Genomic DNA, 15,828 nt, shown 5'->3' with positions numbered 1-15,828 from the left:
ATAATTTAGGAAGTGACAGATGACAAATATGCTGAGATTCAAGGCAAGACCACAAAGCACTAATTCCAAGTTTTGTATGTGCCTCTGAAGAGTCTATAAAAATCTACCACAGAGCAAGTAAAGATGCTTCTGGTTTCAAGCATAGGAAGGAGTACTAAGAAGATGACAGCCTTTGTAAGCAGCCTCCTCCACTTTCTCTCATAGTGTTAGTTATTTAGAAAACAGAAAATGGCAGCTGCGGTGACGTGACAGTCATGAAGAGACTGTGTGCTCAGATTTTTCAGCTTCGCTTTGGCTGCATTCTTACATAGACAATTCCACAGCATATGGAAACCTAAGACACTGTTACAATGTCAAAGGTAGCATGAACCCTGGCTTGACACAGAACTGTAACCAGGTGAAGACTGTCTTCTTTTCTGGATCATTCCTTTGCCTGTGCCCTATGTCTTTTAATAGATTCTGGCCCTTTCTTCTGCTGCTTGTCAACTGCCCTCTGGCAGTCAGGATTCTCGCTGCAGCACCAAAGGTCTCTCTCTTCCATGGACATTACTCTTTTTTGCCATCGGAACTGACCTACTCATTTTCCCTCACAGTTTCTTAGGCCTCAGGCTTCATGACCAAAGAAGCTACTTCAAAGTCACAGGTGTCCAAACTTGAAAAGAACGAAAAAAGTAGAAATGTCAGGCATATGTTAAATCCGGTTGAAGTTAGTTTTTGGAGGGGGAGGCTGAAGATTCTTTCTTCAGGTTCCTCTATTTATATATGGTTTTGTGTCTCTATGAAAGCATTCTTAACAAAACCATTGATGCAATCTTCAACAAGATAATAGTCACAACTGAAGCATGGCATCCTATGAGTCTTTAGCACTTGTAAAAATCTGAACACGTTCTTGTTGAAGAACCACAAAGTCTCCTCAGTGCAAGTTAGTCAATTGAGTATTTGCAGGGTGATTCTAGGCATCAAAGTGAGATTTGGGGCCAATAAGATATTTGAAATTTCCCCATGGGTGGAGAACTTTGCAAGCTTAAGGCATACTGCCCAGTGTATGATCTGTTTTTCAGTTTAGCTTGAGATCAGATGTTCCTTTCCTTTTCTGATTTCAAGTCAGATCCCTGGGGAGATTGTCAAATGGCATCTTATTTTCAAAAATTTGAAATGCATATGCATTCACAGAGATGGGGGTTGTAAATGAGAATGTGGAAGAGTACATATTAAACTTCAGCACAATTATAGCATTTGAGAGCTGGAAGGCACTTCATCGACCATCTCAGCCTGATGTGTACAAATTTTACCGTCCTGAAGGTTAAGAGACTTGTGTTTCGGTAGAGGTCTGCCGAGAACCAGACATGTGATTTTAAAAAGTCATATCTCTCTAACCTCATGTTCCTTTTTTATAAAACAAAGGGGTTCTATCAGATAATGTCTAGAGAAAGTCCCTCTTTCACAGCCTATAAATCTTTAATAAATCTTTAATTTACTTCACTACAAAGATCAGAAAACTGAGACCCAGAGTAGTGAGGTGACTTAAGTTACTAGTAAAGAACCCCAACTAGTACTCAATGTGTCTAGGACCAACAAGACTGTTACCACAGTCTTTCTGTTAGGTTTGAAGAAGCAGAGGATGATCCTTCATTGTTATTATTTATTTTTTTTCTGTTTACAAGGTTTTTTTTTTTTTCATTGAACAGCAAGATTTATTATTCTTTTTTCTTTCTTTCTTTTTTCTTTTTCCCCCCTTCTAGAGCTTTTATAAGAAGAAATGAGCTTCCTCGTCCAATTCAGTATTTATGCTGGTCGCCTGTTGGGAGTAAATTAGTAAGTGTTTAAATTATAGAAGTGTTTAATCATTTAAATAAAAGAGGAGCCATTTGATTTTGGCCTTTGTTAAATTTCCCTGCCTGAAAGGAAAAAAAAATTTCATGACTATTTTAGTGGTTAAAAATGGGAAGAGTTTTGATAAATTGAAACTCATCTGAGAATTCCGCAAAATCTCAAGCTCATGGATAGACTTCTTTAAATATCGCAGTCAAAAACTTTATCCTCATACTCAGCCAGAATGCGTTGTGCCAGAAAGCTGAGGAAAAATATGGTTTTCACAAGTTTCCCAGACTAGCTTCAGACAACATGAAATTTTGTCCAAGCTCTTATTTAAGGACTCTAAATAAAGATTAGATCTGGCTAGCTATTAATATTCAAAGATTTATTTGACTTTCTGTTAATATACACAATTACTTATTTGGGTAATAAAACAACAAATACAATAATAGACTTAATGCTTTATTTGATATAGACTTTAAAGATCATAATTGATGTTAATGTGATTTGGTTGGTTTTCTGACCTAAGGCAATACTTTAGTTGTGAGTCTTTCTTGCATCTGGATTACCACTCATTTTGCAGGTATTAAGTAAATAGTTAATATAAAGTTACAGACTTCATTGTATTTCCTATGGAATTCTCCTTATTAACTAACTTACTACCACTTATAGGCATATGTCTATCAAAACAATATCTATTTGAAACAAAGACCAGAAGACCCACCTTTTCAAGTAACATATAATGGAAAAGAAAATAAAATATTCAATGGAATCCCAGACTGGGTGTATGAAGGTAAGCCGTATTCTTTTTCTAGTGTTGTTATTTTAGGCTTTTAATTGAAAATAATTGCACATATTTAATAAAATGGAGATGAGTAGTATGTTACTGAGATGAATGGAATCATTTCTGAAATGATTATCAAGTTAGGAACAGGGTGTGCCTGTTCTGAAAAAGCAAAATCTAATAATCGGTCTGGAAGAGTTAATTTTCATAAATGTTATAAAGTGGTAGTAATAATTTATATTTCAAGAAGTATATGGTCCTTAGATGCTATGTTAACACATTTCCTCAGGTTTCTTTTTTCTTGAGAAATAAGCCTTCTTCCAAAATGAAACAGCAGTCTACGTAATTTTGCAGGGAAGTATTCCTAGTTTTTGATGCTTTCGTGAATTTTGTCCTCTTTCCAGGTCACGTAAGATCCAAGACTTACTTAGATGTTAAAAGGTCTCATAGTCCTTGCCTTTATTAAAAAATATATAACCAAACTGTTGTTGTTTTTTAAAATATTCCTAGGAGAAAAAGTCAACTTCCAACATTTATGTCACTTTGTAGTATAATTACTGTTCCCCTTGTTTGTGCTACTTTAGGTGACTATAAAAACTAGAAGCTTCCCTCAAAGGAAAAATTATTTATTGTTGAAATGTTTAATTACTTTACTTAAGTAATTATATTTCTGATTTAATATCAATTCCTAAGAAGACTGGTTGATATTTGATATGAAATGCAAAGTTAAACTATTTCTTTAAACTCAGATTGTCCTTTCTAATAACCAAATTTTAGCATATATCACATACACATTAAATAATTTATTTCAGTCAATAAATGGCTAATACAATGTACTTTGGAGCATTTACAATGATCTTAAGAGTAAGGCATAGCTGTAATTAACATGCTTGTATTTATCTTTCAGAGGAAATGCTTGCTACAAAATATGCTCTGTGGTGGTCTCCTAATGGAAAATTTTTGGCATATGCAGAATTTAATGATACAGAGATACCAGTTATTGCCTATTCCTATTATGGTGATGAACAATATCCTAGAACAATAAATATTCCATACCCAAAGGTATGTTGAGTACTTTTAGCAGATGCTTCCATTTCTCCCGTGTCAAAATGAGCAACCAATACCATGAATAGAGGTGGGATCAACAAGTTTGGAGAGCTTCTTATCCTTGTGCATTGTAAGGCAAACATTGTACTGTGCTCTATTATTTATGTGGACATCTGTTGCTTTGGACATCTGGTTATGCTGGATGAAGGAGTCTTTGCAAAATCCATCGCAGAATCTTTGAAAAACATATGGTCTAGATTATGGAGGAAAAACAAGCTTAACTTAATTTTAATTTTTCATATTTCATGCTCCAAATTCAGGGTAAAGTTCTGTTTTGCAATTCCCTCTTGAATTCTCATGGAAATGCAAACTAGAATGGAAAATACAAGTGGTGAACTTGATGTTCCTGTCAGGTAGAAGTGGGCATGAGTTATGATATTTTCTGGACATACAAGGTAGGTTAAGTTTGTAAACCTACGTTCTTCTTGAGGAAATTAGACATGGAGTGAACCCGAGGTTTCTTGTATAATAATTCTAGAACTCTCAGTGTACACACTTTTCACTCAGTCCCATGTCTGAAGAGAAGTCTCCCATGTCTGTAGTGAGAAAACAGCAAGGTCACAGGGGAGAAGCACAATATGCCGATCTGATTTTGACAATAAATCTGAAAGGGATCAAATCATAAATCCTCCTCTCTCACAGGGAGTGGAAGTGATTTTAGAAAATAGTGCTTTGTTCTTTAGTTGCCAGAGAGAGCACTGTTCTGGATGGATCCAGTGGGTCCTATATGTGACAAAGATGGGTGGGTGCGCATATGCACAAGTGGTTTTCAATGCCAGTCAAAGTGGTTGCAGTAAAAGAAACAGAAATAGCAGATGGTCTAAAATTTATGTTAAAAGTCATTTGAGAAAAGGCAGTGGATAGGAGATGCATATTTAGGTAAAAGACCTCTCAATAGCTGGTTATAAAGTGAGAATGCTGGAGACATTGGGAAGCGAGAGGTGTGGTACTTGGGGCATGAGAGCGGAAAGAGCTTGGATCTTTAGAACAGTGGAAGGGAACAGGAAGACATGGAGGAACCCGGAACTGAGGCCTGACTGACACTGGCAGAGAAGTTGGGACCCAAATTTTTATGTTTCCTTGAAAACTGAAGTCGTTGAAACATCTGACGTTAGACTGAGAAGTGAGACAACTTGAAAGAAGTCAAAAGTCCCAGCAAAACCTCATCAGGAAACAGTTCAGAGAAGGGCCTGGACAGGTCAGAGGAGGGCCTGGATGGTTCTTTAGATAAATCCAACCAGCATGGAGTCATTTAAGGCTGTGAACCTAAATTTTGTGGACTTAAATTGTTTAACAATTATACTCTCTTTTTCTGTGTTAAAATAACAGGAACTCTAAGAAGCTGCCTGGGTGTGAACTACACTGTCATGTAAATTTAGGGTGTATAATAGCACAGAAAGTACAAAACAAGAAAAGTGCAAATTCCATGGGCACTTTATTTGGAGGTGACATTTCCCTAATTTGGGGGAGATGATAGCAGTAGTAATGTAACCAGATTGAGTGATGATTGTCCTAGACCGAATTATAGGGTGCAAGGCAAAAAGTATCTTTCATTTTTTATTCTTTACACACTTCTTTCCTCTATGCTCCCTCTAGCACATGGAGAGATGATTATTATACTTACACTAATACAATAATAGGAAATATCCGTTTTGAAATTCAGAAAAGAGAATATCAATTATAGAACTGTATTTTCATACCCAAAATATTTTTTTCCCTATGAATCGAAGCTTCCTCATTAATCACTTAAAATGTGTGTTTTTCACTCTGGTTGACTCAATATTTGTAATGGCCCTGCAAGTAAAATTGAAGTGAGATTCCTGGTCGTGTTATAATTAGAATATTTTCAAGAGTAATATACATAATATCATTAACTTATAAAAATATGCTTAAGTTCCTAAAGTGTCTTTAATATGTTGGTGCTCATTGGGATTTTATGAGCTTGTATATTTCCAATTTTTTGGCAGGCTGGAGCTAAAAATCCTGTTGTTCGGTTATTTATTATTGATGCCACTTATCCTGAGCACGTAGGTCCCAGAGAAGTGCCAGTTCCAGCAATGATAGCATCAAGGTATGGTAAGCTCAGCTGCTTCCCACCTTACACTGAATTTTAACACTGAAATTTCATAATTGGGATTTATACTTCCTTTCTAGTGAATTTATGATGTGTATACTCTAAGAAAAAATAAATAAATAAAATTGGCATGCAAACCCAAGAACATAACCAAATTAAAAAATCAAAAATACATCTCTTAAATCAATTTTACAATATTAGCCTCTTTCACACATATAAAGATGATCATGGTGATCAATCTGAGTGACACTTCCCTCAGATGTGTGAATGTAAACTTGGAATCAGTAGACAATTAGTAAAGTTCCTGTGTGTTCTCAGCATGGCTTCTCTGAACTCTGGTCTACTCTCTTCTGCCCAGGGTTTACAGATTGTGCTTGACCACATATGTGTGACAAACAAGAGAAGATAGGCCAACCCTCTCCAATATTAGCTTTTATTTTTTCTTTTACTAGGATGCAGTCTGTCCGTAATTAGCTGGTTGTCCAGTTATCTGTTTGGGGTTAACTATAGGTAGACAGGGGACTTGAAGCGGTCTCACTTCCCCTGCATGGTGCCTTATGTAGGTATCGGCTGATTATCCCTGGCTATAGCCATGACCCAGCCCTCCATGAATCTTCTGTGGTCATTCTGGTTGAAATAGACAAACATAAGAGGTTCCCTACGGCCTGCCTTGTGGGCCTCCTTACCACTTCCCAAACCCTAGCAGGCCACGGCTTGGCTTCTTTCCTGCTGCCCCATGTAGGGGAGTCCAGCCAGGACCGAGCGATTGATCCCTAACAGGGAAAAGAACCTCAGCAGAGGCCTTTTCTGGGCCCTACTGGGGTGAATCCACTTGCAGATAATTTAAAATGGCTTTATTTATTTATTTTTAGTGGAATGACCCATTACTCCCCCAACCCCAATCTAGTTGATGAAAACGTGATTAAATGCATCTTTTTTTTTTTTTTTTCTTTTGAAGCGTCATTCTCCTTAGGAGGCAAATGGAATGATACAAGGGGTACTGTAGAAGGAGGCAAGAGGCTTTGTTGGGGCATCTGTAAAATACTAACAATTTAATAGTAAGAGCTAAACTTTTCTCAGCACTCCCCATGGAGCAGGCAGAATTCTCAAGAAATTAAGCACTCTCAACAAGTTTTGTAGCAAGCTTTAAATTTGGTAATATTATTATTCCCATTTTATATAGAAACAGAGGCACAGATATGTTAAGTAAGTAGCCTTAAATAGGATAACTGGTAGGAGGTAAAACCAGAATCTGAGCCAGAGACCCTTCCAGTTCTGGGATTTCTTTTACATTAATGTCCAAAATTCTGTGGTTTATTTACATTGATGGTCTCTATCTGGGGCTTCATCCTCAAAGCCATGTAACAATTGCTGCCATTCACTGACACCAATACATGCCAAACATCATTTGAGTTACTGAGTATACATCATCTCTGATTATTACAGTAAACCTGAATTGCAACTTCTGATCACGGTCACAGTTAAAACTCGGCCTCCAAAACAAACCTGCCTGGAGAGAAATATGGGCACGTATCATACTTGGCTCTCTCTCTCAGTGAGTTAAAAAGTGAAAAATTCAGTTTACCTGTGAAAAATCACCAGGTTAATGCTTTTTGCCTCCAGATTGACCAATAGCTTTGGCCTCATGTCTTAAATTTTTTTTTTAAAGATTTTATTTATTTACTTGGCAGACAGAGATCACAAATAGGCAGAGAGAGAGAGGAGGAAGCAGGCTCCCTGCGGAGCAGAGAGCCCGATGTGGGGCTCAATTCCAGGACCCTGGGATCATGACCTGAGCCAAAGGCAGAGTCTTAACCCACTAAGCCACCCAGTCACCCCTTAAAAATTTTTTTAAGATGTAAAAATCCAAAAATGAGGAAAAAACTCAAGCATAAAATTATTCCATTTAGATGAATGAGCTATCTTATAGATATTCTTTAAAAGTCAGCAAGTTGGTGAAAAAATAATGAATAATGTTTTTCTGAAAATAAATAAATTGGAAAAAAAATAAAAAAATAAAAGTCAGCAAGTATGGGGTGCCTGAGTGGTTCAGTAGGTTAAGCATCTGACTCTCGATGTTGGTTCAGGTCATGAACTATAAGGAGCCCCACATTGATTCTCTCCCCCCGCCTCCCTCTGCACCTACACCTGCCCTGGGCTCACTTGCACCCTCTCTCTTTTAAAAATAATAATAATAATAAACTATAAAAAACAATTCAGCAAGCACATTTAAGCCTTCTCTGTAGAGAAAGGAAAGTTTTACCCTCCTTATCTATGGAATAAATATTTCATTATAATAAAATACATCCTTTAGAAAACAGGACTTAAATTATTTGACGTGATGCTAGTTTATGGTTGTGACTCTCTGTTTTGCTTTTTTGCAGTGACTATTATTTCAGTTGGCTCACATGGGTTACTGATGAACGGATATGCTTGCAGTGGCTAAAAAGAATCCAGAACGTTTCAGTTCTGTCTATATGTGACTTCAGGGATGACTGGCAGTCATGGGACTGTCCAAAGGTAGGTTATAGTAAAGCCACAGAGGTATATTTCCGAAGATGAAAGTTATGAGTGTGTACTTATCTGTAGTTAATATTTTGTATTATAAGGCCAGAATTGCCTCATTCAACCCTTGATCCTTTGGAAAAAAAAACAAACAAACAAGCAAACAAAACAAACAAACAAACAAACAAAAAACCCTCTTTATTCAGAGTCCATTGTTTTAATTAAATAAGTAAGATAACCTTTGTTTTCTTAGATAGCATTAGCACTGATACTGCATGGAGAAAACCACTAACTGAAACAATGCAACATTGGAGAAATAAGGCGTGTGGTTCTGAGTTAGGATAGGAATCTGTCCTTTTGAGAAGATACAATTGGCAGTCAAAAACCCCAAATAAGGAGGATGAAAAGATAAGATGGGCCTTTTAGGGAAATAGATGTGTTCTATGAGAAAGAAAGAAAGAAAGGAAGGAAGGAAGAAAGGCAAATGGTGCTATGTTCTATTCAGTGTAAAAATTGAAAAACAAAAATTTCAGAGGAAATGGATATTATCAAAAGAAAGCCAAATATTCCCCCCCTTTTTTAATTCTTTTTAAATTTTTTTTCAGTGTTCTAAAATTCATTGTTTATGTACCACAGTCAGTGCTCCATGTAGATAACTGAGACTATGACATGAAATTATTCTGCTCTCCTTTTATCTTGGGAGTACTCTATACTGTGCTAATTTTAGGAGGGAAAAAACCTTGAAAATTAGGCAGAGATTTACTGTTGAGTTTTAATTGTTTCTATTGTTCAAATCCAAACATAATCTGTTAAATTAATGTTAGGCAAGTACTTCAGCAATCTAAAAGCTTTAAAATGAGCCTGTTCCTAAGTGCTCATATTAGAGACTAAGAAATTACAAAATGTTTTCTTTAAATAGGAAATTTGATGGATACATTTCATAAGATTTCTAATTACGAAGACATGTTTCATTAAACCAAATATAGAATAAACCTATTTTATAATGTAAGAAAAAAAGCACAGAGCAATCAAAGTAAAGCACTAAATTCCATCTTGAAATTAGGACACTATGTTTTGCAAGAAAAGAGTCATATGAATCTATTTGGAATTATATCAGGACTATAATAGTCAACATTACTCGGGCTAAAAATATTTTTTAAATCACTACTCTGTAAGACGCTTGACTAATTTTGATGGAATATGCTAGAAGCTTATTTTTATCTTATTTATATTTTGATATACGAAACAGAAAGATTTTGGCTTTAATGCAGTAGCATGGGGGGAGAAAAGAATAAGCTTGATGGTGGTAGTTAATTAGAAACCATTCGTATGATAAATCAGCTTTGGAGGAATATATCTTCAATGTTTTTATTGAATCTAGGTGTGAGGAATTATTACTTGAATTTTATTACTTTAAAACGATAAGATCAGTCATTTAGATACAATTTTTAGTTTTCAAAAAAAAAAAGGCATTTAAAAACAGCAATTGCTTTGGAATCTGAAATTCTAATTATCAAAATCAGGGACAACTTTAATCCAAACTGACAGAATATGTAAGATGCTTATTCAAGGAGATGTGGAATTCCTTGGAATATAAACTTTAGTTTTATGGCCCCAAACAGTGATTAAATTTAGAATACCAGGTTTAATTAACCTTAGGATTTCAAAACAACCTCTGTTTCAAAATAATTTGGTAAATACATGGAACACATTTTCAGATTTAAGAACAACAAAGTGTTGAGTTAGACAACAAAGCTGTGCCCTTAAGATTTATTATTCCCTTGCTTTTTATGACAGTACCTTCTCTCATGGCTCTCTTTCTTCTTCACTGACTGTTCTTTTTGTTTCCAACTCTTCTTTTTCTGTTCTCTAGAAATCTTATTATTCTCCAAATTATCTTGTATTTTCAAGATAGGCTAACTGCTATAACAACAGTAAAGCCCTTCCAGTAATTCAGTGGGTTAAGATAATAGAAATGTTTTGCACATTCATGTAACCACCTACTAGTGAGTCCAGGTGAGTGGGGAATGGTGAGGGGTGGGAGATGGGGTGCTCAGGGTGATGGCATTTCTGCTATCTTATCTAGTGACTTCTAAGACTAGTCCAAAGTCATTCACACCTGACCACCAACATCCAGTTGGGGGATGGAAAAGGAAATAGAGGATCATGTATAAGAGATTTTGATAGGCTAGGCCTTGAAGTGGAATGAATCACTTCTGCTGACACACCATTGGTTAGAACTTATCACATGACCACATCCTATAAGAAGGAGGCCTGGGAGCCTGGGAGCTTGGCTATAGTCCTAGCAAAATGAGGAAATGATTGCTGATAATCTTAGAGTCTTTGTCACAACCCTCAACTTATTCTTTCGGTGATTTTTATCTATACCAGAGGTTTTGGTTACCTTTGCCCCTCAAATTTAATCTGAGGATTTGAAGTTTTAAGTATCTCTGGCTACATCTTCTCTGGTCTGTCCTCATTTTCAATACCTAGATGTAGGCCTTTATCATCTTTTTTCCAAGCATTACAACAGCCTTCTAGTTATCTCTTTGCCTCTTTCTATCTTACTCACTTCCAATCCATTCTCTGTATCATGTTTGCAATTATATTTCACAAATTGAGATTTTGAAATCCTTCAAAGGATTTACCCAGAGGAGGAGTCCAAACTCCCTAGGGTGACATCAGAGTTTCTCCAGGATCTTTCTGATACCCCATCATATTTCCTCATTTTTAACTCTTTTCAATAGTTATCCTCCCCTTGGCCATATTGAACCATGCCTGTGGCCTGTGAACCATGCTACATGCTACTAAGCTGGCCTGGTCTCTGTGTTGTTCATTTCACCTAGAATGCTCTTTCTCTAAATATTTGTCTAGGAAAGCCAATTAGGCTTACTTAGGCTTACTAAATTTTGTTCAATAAATGATTGATGGTATTATGCTAAAATATGCACCAAAATAAGATCTAGTGCACATTTTAAGATTCCTATCTGCTTAATAAGACTAAGAAAAGAAAAAAAAATAACCTAAATTCCACTGTGAAATGGCTTTTTAAACTACATAACACCAAGTGCTTAGGTTGTGCTAGGCTTCCACAGACGTAATAATTCCAGGCACTGCGTTATGGGAAATTAAATCAGAATTCTTAAAGGTTTGCATAAGATCCAGCTTTTAGATTACTTATGTGTATGCAATAGTGCTAATGTATAAGATTTTGAATATGGTCATCTTAAACTCAAGTGTGAAGTTACTCGATTACAATAGTACAGTTTGAGTAGGCAGCTTAACTGGTTCAAATGCCCAGATCGTATTTAGGAAAACTGTTCTCCTAATGGTATGCTTGATGTGATCTTTCTTTTAGATCCAGGAGCATATAGAAGAAAGCAGAACTGGATGGGCTGGTGGAGTATGATTTTGCTATATTTTCCTTATATTTTAATGTTGCTTGACAGATTCTCAGCTATCTAAGGACTATTTCAAATGTATCCAAAATAGCACTACTTGTTTCATAGAAAAAAATAACAAGGTAAAAAACAACAACAATAAAGGTAGTGGTCCTTTCAGCAATTTTGTGCCAATTTTAATGTCTATATTTAAAATTCTGTTGAGAACAAACCATATTCCTCATGTCCCAACCTTAGCTTTTTAATTGACTCTCTGATATTCCTAACTAATGCTCTTATTAAACAAACAAAGATTATTTTTTCAAAAGGGATCATAATTCCTGATTGGCTTAAAATAATAATTATTAGCCATTTTAAGCCAGAAGAACCAAATACACTGGTATTTTTAGTCATTTAAAGATAACCTACATTTATTATATTTCATATAAACTGAAATGAATAAGTGAATTATATATTTTTTCCAGTCTTTAAATGGTACCAAATAGGAAAACGTGTGTTTTTGTTATGTTTTTTTTTTTTTTTTTATCACTTATATGTAGAGTTTTCGGGATAGGTTTATTCAGTAATTTGTGAGGATTTTTAGTGTAAAAAAATAATGTTTTACAAAATTATCACTTGTGCCTAATATCCCATGAAGAATACACAATAGGACAGAGAATGAGTGAACGTAATGTAGATGCTGCCACTTCATACAAGCATATTGAATTTAACTCACATTTGGATTTAAAAACAAAATAAAGCACACAGTTTCTCTGAGTGGCACATGCAAAGACAAGGGAAACTCTTAGGACCTCATTTAACATATTAACTCATGATATAAGGACAATAAAGAATTTAGAGTCAATTGTAAGATGATAACTCATAAAAATTCAAAGTTAAGGTGAGTGGAAAGAAGGTAAATGGTAAAGTAAAAATCATCAGATATTAAAAACTCTTTTTTGTACACTTTTCTGGTTTTAGCAATATTAGCTTACATATACTTACTGTGTCTTCATTTAAAGATATTTCAGTTTTATTCATTAACTTGAGAGTAGTTACTTTACTAATTACATCCAGTAAGTGTAAGTTATATTCTAAAATAGCAAGGTAACAAGGATAGGTGTGTACTTGAGGAAAAGAAATGGGAAGTCCTATTTGAGTTCACTCTGCCACTGTACTAAGTAACACAAGAAAAATCAGGAGTATTCAGTGAAAGCACAGAATTTTCTAAATTTTTGGAATGTTGGTCTATCTGAAGCTCATCATCAAAAAAGGTAATTCCTAGATCATTGTTTGAAAACTTGAGGAAGGGGGAAGTTAACCTATGAGTTCACTCCCATTATAAAATTTCCCGTAGAGACTGAAGGCACAGAAAAATACTTGAAGACGTCCCTTTGTTGTATTCTCCATAATAATAACATAGCTGGATTTACTGCAGAATAACATGAATGATATGATTTTACAAAGAGATAAGCAATGATACCAACAGTCTTCTCAAATTCATGATTTCAGGAATCCACACCCGTTTATCCTGAAAATGCTACCAGCATTCAAAATACTCTGAAATATTTTAGAATGCATCTTTTGAAATCTCTTATTTGTAAGCATCTTAGAGTCAACATTTTTTTAAAAGATTTTATTTATTTATTTGACAGAGATCACAAGTAACCAGAGAGGCAACAGAGAGAGAGGGAGGAAGCAGGCTCCCCACTGAGCAGAGAGCCCGATGCAGGGCTAGATCCCAGGACCCTGGGATCATGACCCAAGCCGAAGGCAGAGACTTTAACCCACTGAGCCACCCAGGCACCCCTCAACATTTGTATCTTATCAATTTTTACAATCTGGATAGAACCAGCTTTGCAACCTCCGCAAATGAGCTGGATGAATGGATCAATTAATTAATTAATTGCCTTCTAAACCCATAGAACATTGTTTTAATTACCCTCTGTGGAGGCACACGCATATCCTTCAAAGGAAGATGAGATCCTTACATTAAATAAAAAATTATTTTTAAAAAATCACGCCAAAATAAATCTAGTGAACAGTGCCTTATTTATCTGCAACATATGATTTTGTGCTAGATCATTTTAAGGTCTGTAGCTTTGGAATTCTATTGAGAAAAATTATTTTTTCATGTACTCATCTTGATCTCTTAAAATTTACCCTGTAGTCTATAAATTTTCTAAATACCGGAAGAGGTATTGTCGGAAAATCTTTGCACTTATAGCCTTCAAGAATAAGCTCACATTCTCCAAAGGCATCTGCTTTGAAGAGGCCATTCATTAGACGTTGTAAGTTTTGAGATGTCTTTTGAAACTCAGTCCATAACTTTACATGCTCATAACTCACATGTCATAATATTCTGGATAGCTTCCTTTGACCTATAATCAAACCAATGGCTTAATAAAACTACCCAGAAATAACCTAGAAATATGTATGTCTTTCAGACATTTGTTCAAGTAATATTTATGAAGTTTTTAGAGAAAATTCACAGGCTAGCCATGTTAGTATAAAATTAAAGAGCAATTTTAGAAAAGTTGTTCCTTTAAAATTTATTAAGGAAATTTAAACTGAAAAACACTTGGAGGGGCGCCTGGGTGGCTCAGTGGGTTAAGCCACTGCCTTCGGCTCAGGTCATGATCTCAGGGTCCTGGGATCGAGTCCCGCATCAGGCTCTCTGCTCATCAGGGAGTCTGCTTCCCTCTCTCTCTCTCTCTCTGCCTGCCTCTCCATCTACTTGTGATTTCTCTCTGTCAAATAAATAAATAAAATCTTAAAAAAAAAAAACAAAAAACACTTGGAAACCGCCTGTGAATTAGAGGCGTGAGATTGAATGACTGGCATAAAGCAATGCACCTGTTAGCTACAGGCACGGAACTAGCACATGGAACTTTACCTATAACTTTCTGTCCTCCAGCATGAGATATTCAGTGTTTTAATTTGGGGGAAATAACCTAAGATCTCCTCTGGTATTTGATAAGAAAAATAACAACAAGAAGTTCACTTCAAACAAATTTTTTTTTGTCCTGTAGAGAACAGACAAAAAAAAAAAAAAAAAAAAAAAAAAGAAAGAAAGAAAGAAACCTTTAATCAAAGGATCTAGGATTGAGTTAGTAAAATTTGGAAAATAGGCACTAAAAGTGTACAACACAGAGTGCAAAGCCACATTTAAATCATTTTAAAATGAGTAAGCAATACACTACACCTCCCTTAGCCATTGGCAAAATCCCTTTGTTCAGAAAAAATGAAGGTTGTTTTGGGTTTGTATTCTTTTTTTTTTTTTTTTGTATTCTTTTTTTTTTAACTTTTAGGTGAGGTTTTATTTCCTTGTTTCACAAATAAAGCTGTCCGAATTTAGTTGCCAGAAAAATGAGTTTTTGACTCGATGCTTGGAAGTCTGTGCTTTTCACCAAATGTGGACTCCGTTTAAGCATCAGACTTTGCTAAGTAGGACCTCAGGGTTGTTCCTCAACCACGGCAAGAAATTATCTGGTGGTAAATAATATTACCTTCCAAGTACAATATTTGAAATGGCTTTGGACATAATGGTGAGTAATTTATCAGAAAATCTAAGCACAAAGAAGGGGCTGTGAAAAGGCTTTGTTAAAACTGAGGACCACCTAGTTATGGGTGCTTATCTAGGGTCTGGGCGTAACTTGCTGCCCAAAGCACTTAACTCAGGATGCGTGAGGGACCCAGCTCTGGGAAAGTGAAGGCGGAAATATTTCACACTCTCTTTAGCTCACCTGAGTTACCCGTTCATCTAAAGCAGCTGTCTTCAACATGTGCAATAAAAGGGGAGAAGATAACAGTCTTTGCTTAGCAGAGATACTCTTCCTGTTCACCTGATTCTCGTATCTTAAAACATAACACTCTGCCCTCTTATTTTTTTCAATGAAAATGAAATTTTAAGTCTTCATCTAGAACAAAACCTTTTTTACAGTTCCTTACTGTCTGAAGGTGTGAGGAGTGTATGTTTTTACTCTGGCATCTTAAAATATTTTGTGACCCTGGTTCCATTTTAGTAGCGAAGACAACGTAGCACTGGTTTTTGTCTTTCACCCTGAGGAGTGAGAGGGAGGCATTGTGAAATGGCTATCACTAAGTAGGTATATCATTATTTTCCCGTAGGCAAAGCTTCATTCTAAAATGAAGAATGGCTT

The 15,828-nt window shown here is 35.7% G+C and overlaps 1 protein-coding gene across 1 annotated transcript in view; it reads left to right on the top strand.

The window, feature by feature from the left end:
- Positions 1-15,828, top strand: part of LOC122902536 (fibroblast activation protein alpha) — a 73,661-nt gene that overhangs the window by 23,392 nt on the left and 34,441 nt on the right. The window contains exons 7-12 of the mRNA XM_044242211.1: positions 1,743-1,815; positions 2,488-2,608; positions 3,507-3,661; positions 5,674-5,777; positions 8,165-8,300; positions 11,644-11,688. Of these exons, the coding sequence (XP_044098146.1) occupies positions 1,743-1,815; positions 2,488-2,608; positions 3,507-3,661; positions 5,674-5,777; positions 8,165-8,300; positions 11,644-11,688 (634 nt within the window). The remainder of the gene's footprint in view (positions 1-1,742; positions 1,816-2,487; positions 2,609-3,506; positions 3,662-5,673; positions 5,778-8,164; positions 8,301-11,643; positions 11,689-15,828) is intronic.

The sequence above is a fragment of the Neovison vison genome, chromosome 3 (genome assembly GCF_020171115.1).
Source record: "Neovison vison isolate M4711 chromosome 3, ASM_NN_V1, whole genome shotgun sequence".
Lineage (NCBI taxonomy): Eukaryota > Metazoa > Chordata > Mammalia > Carnivora > Mustelidae > Neogale > Neogale vison.
This window is presented reverse-complemented; position numbering and strand designations above follow the sequence as displayed.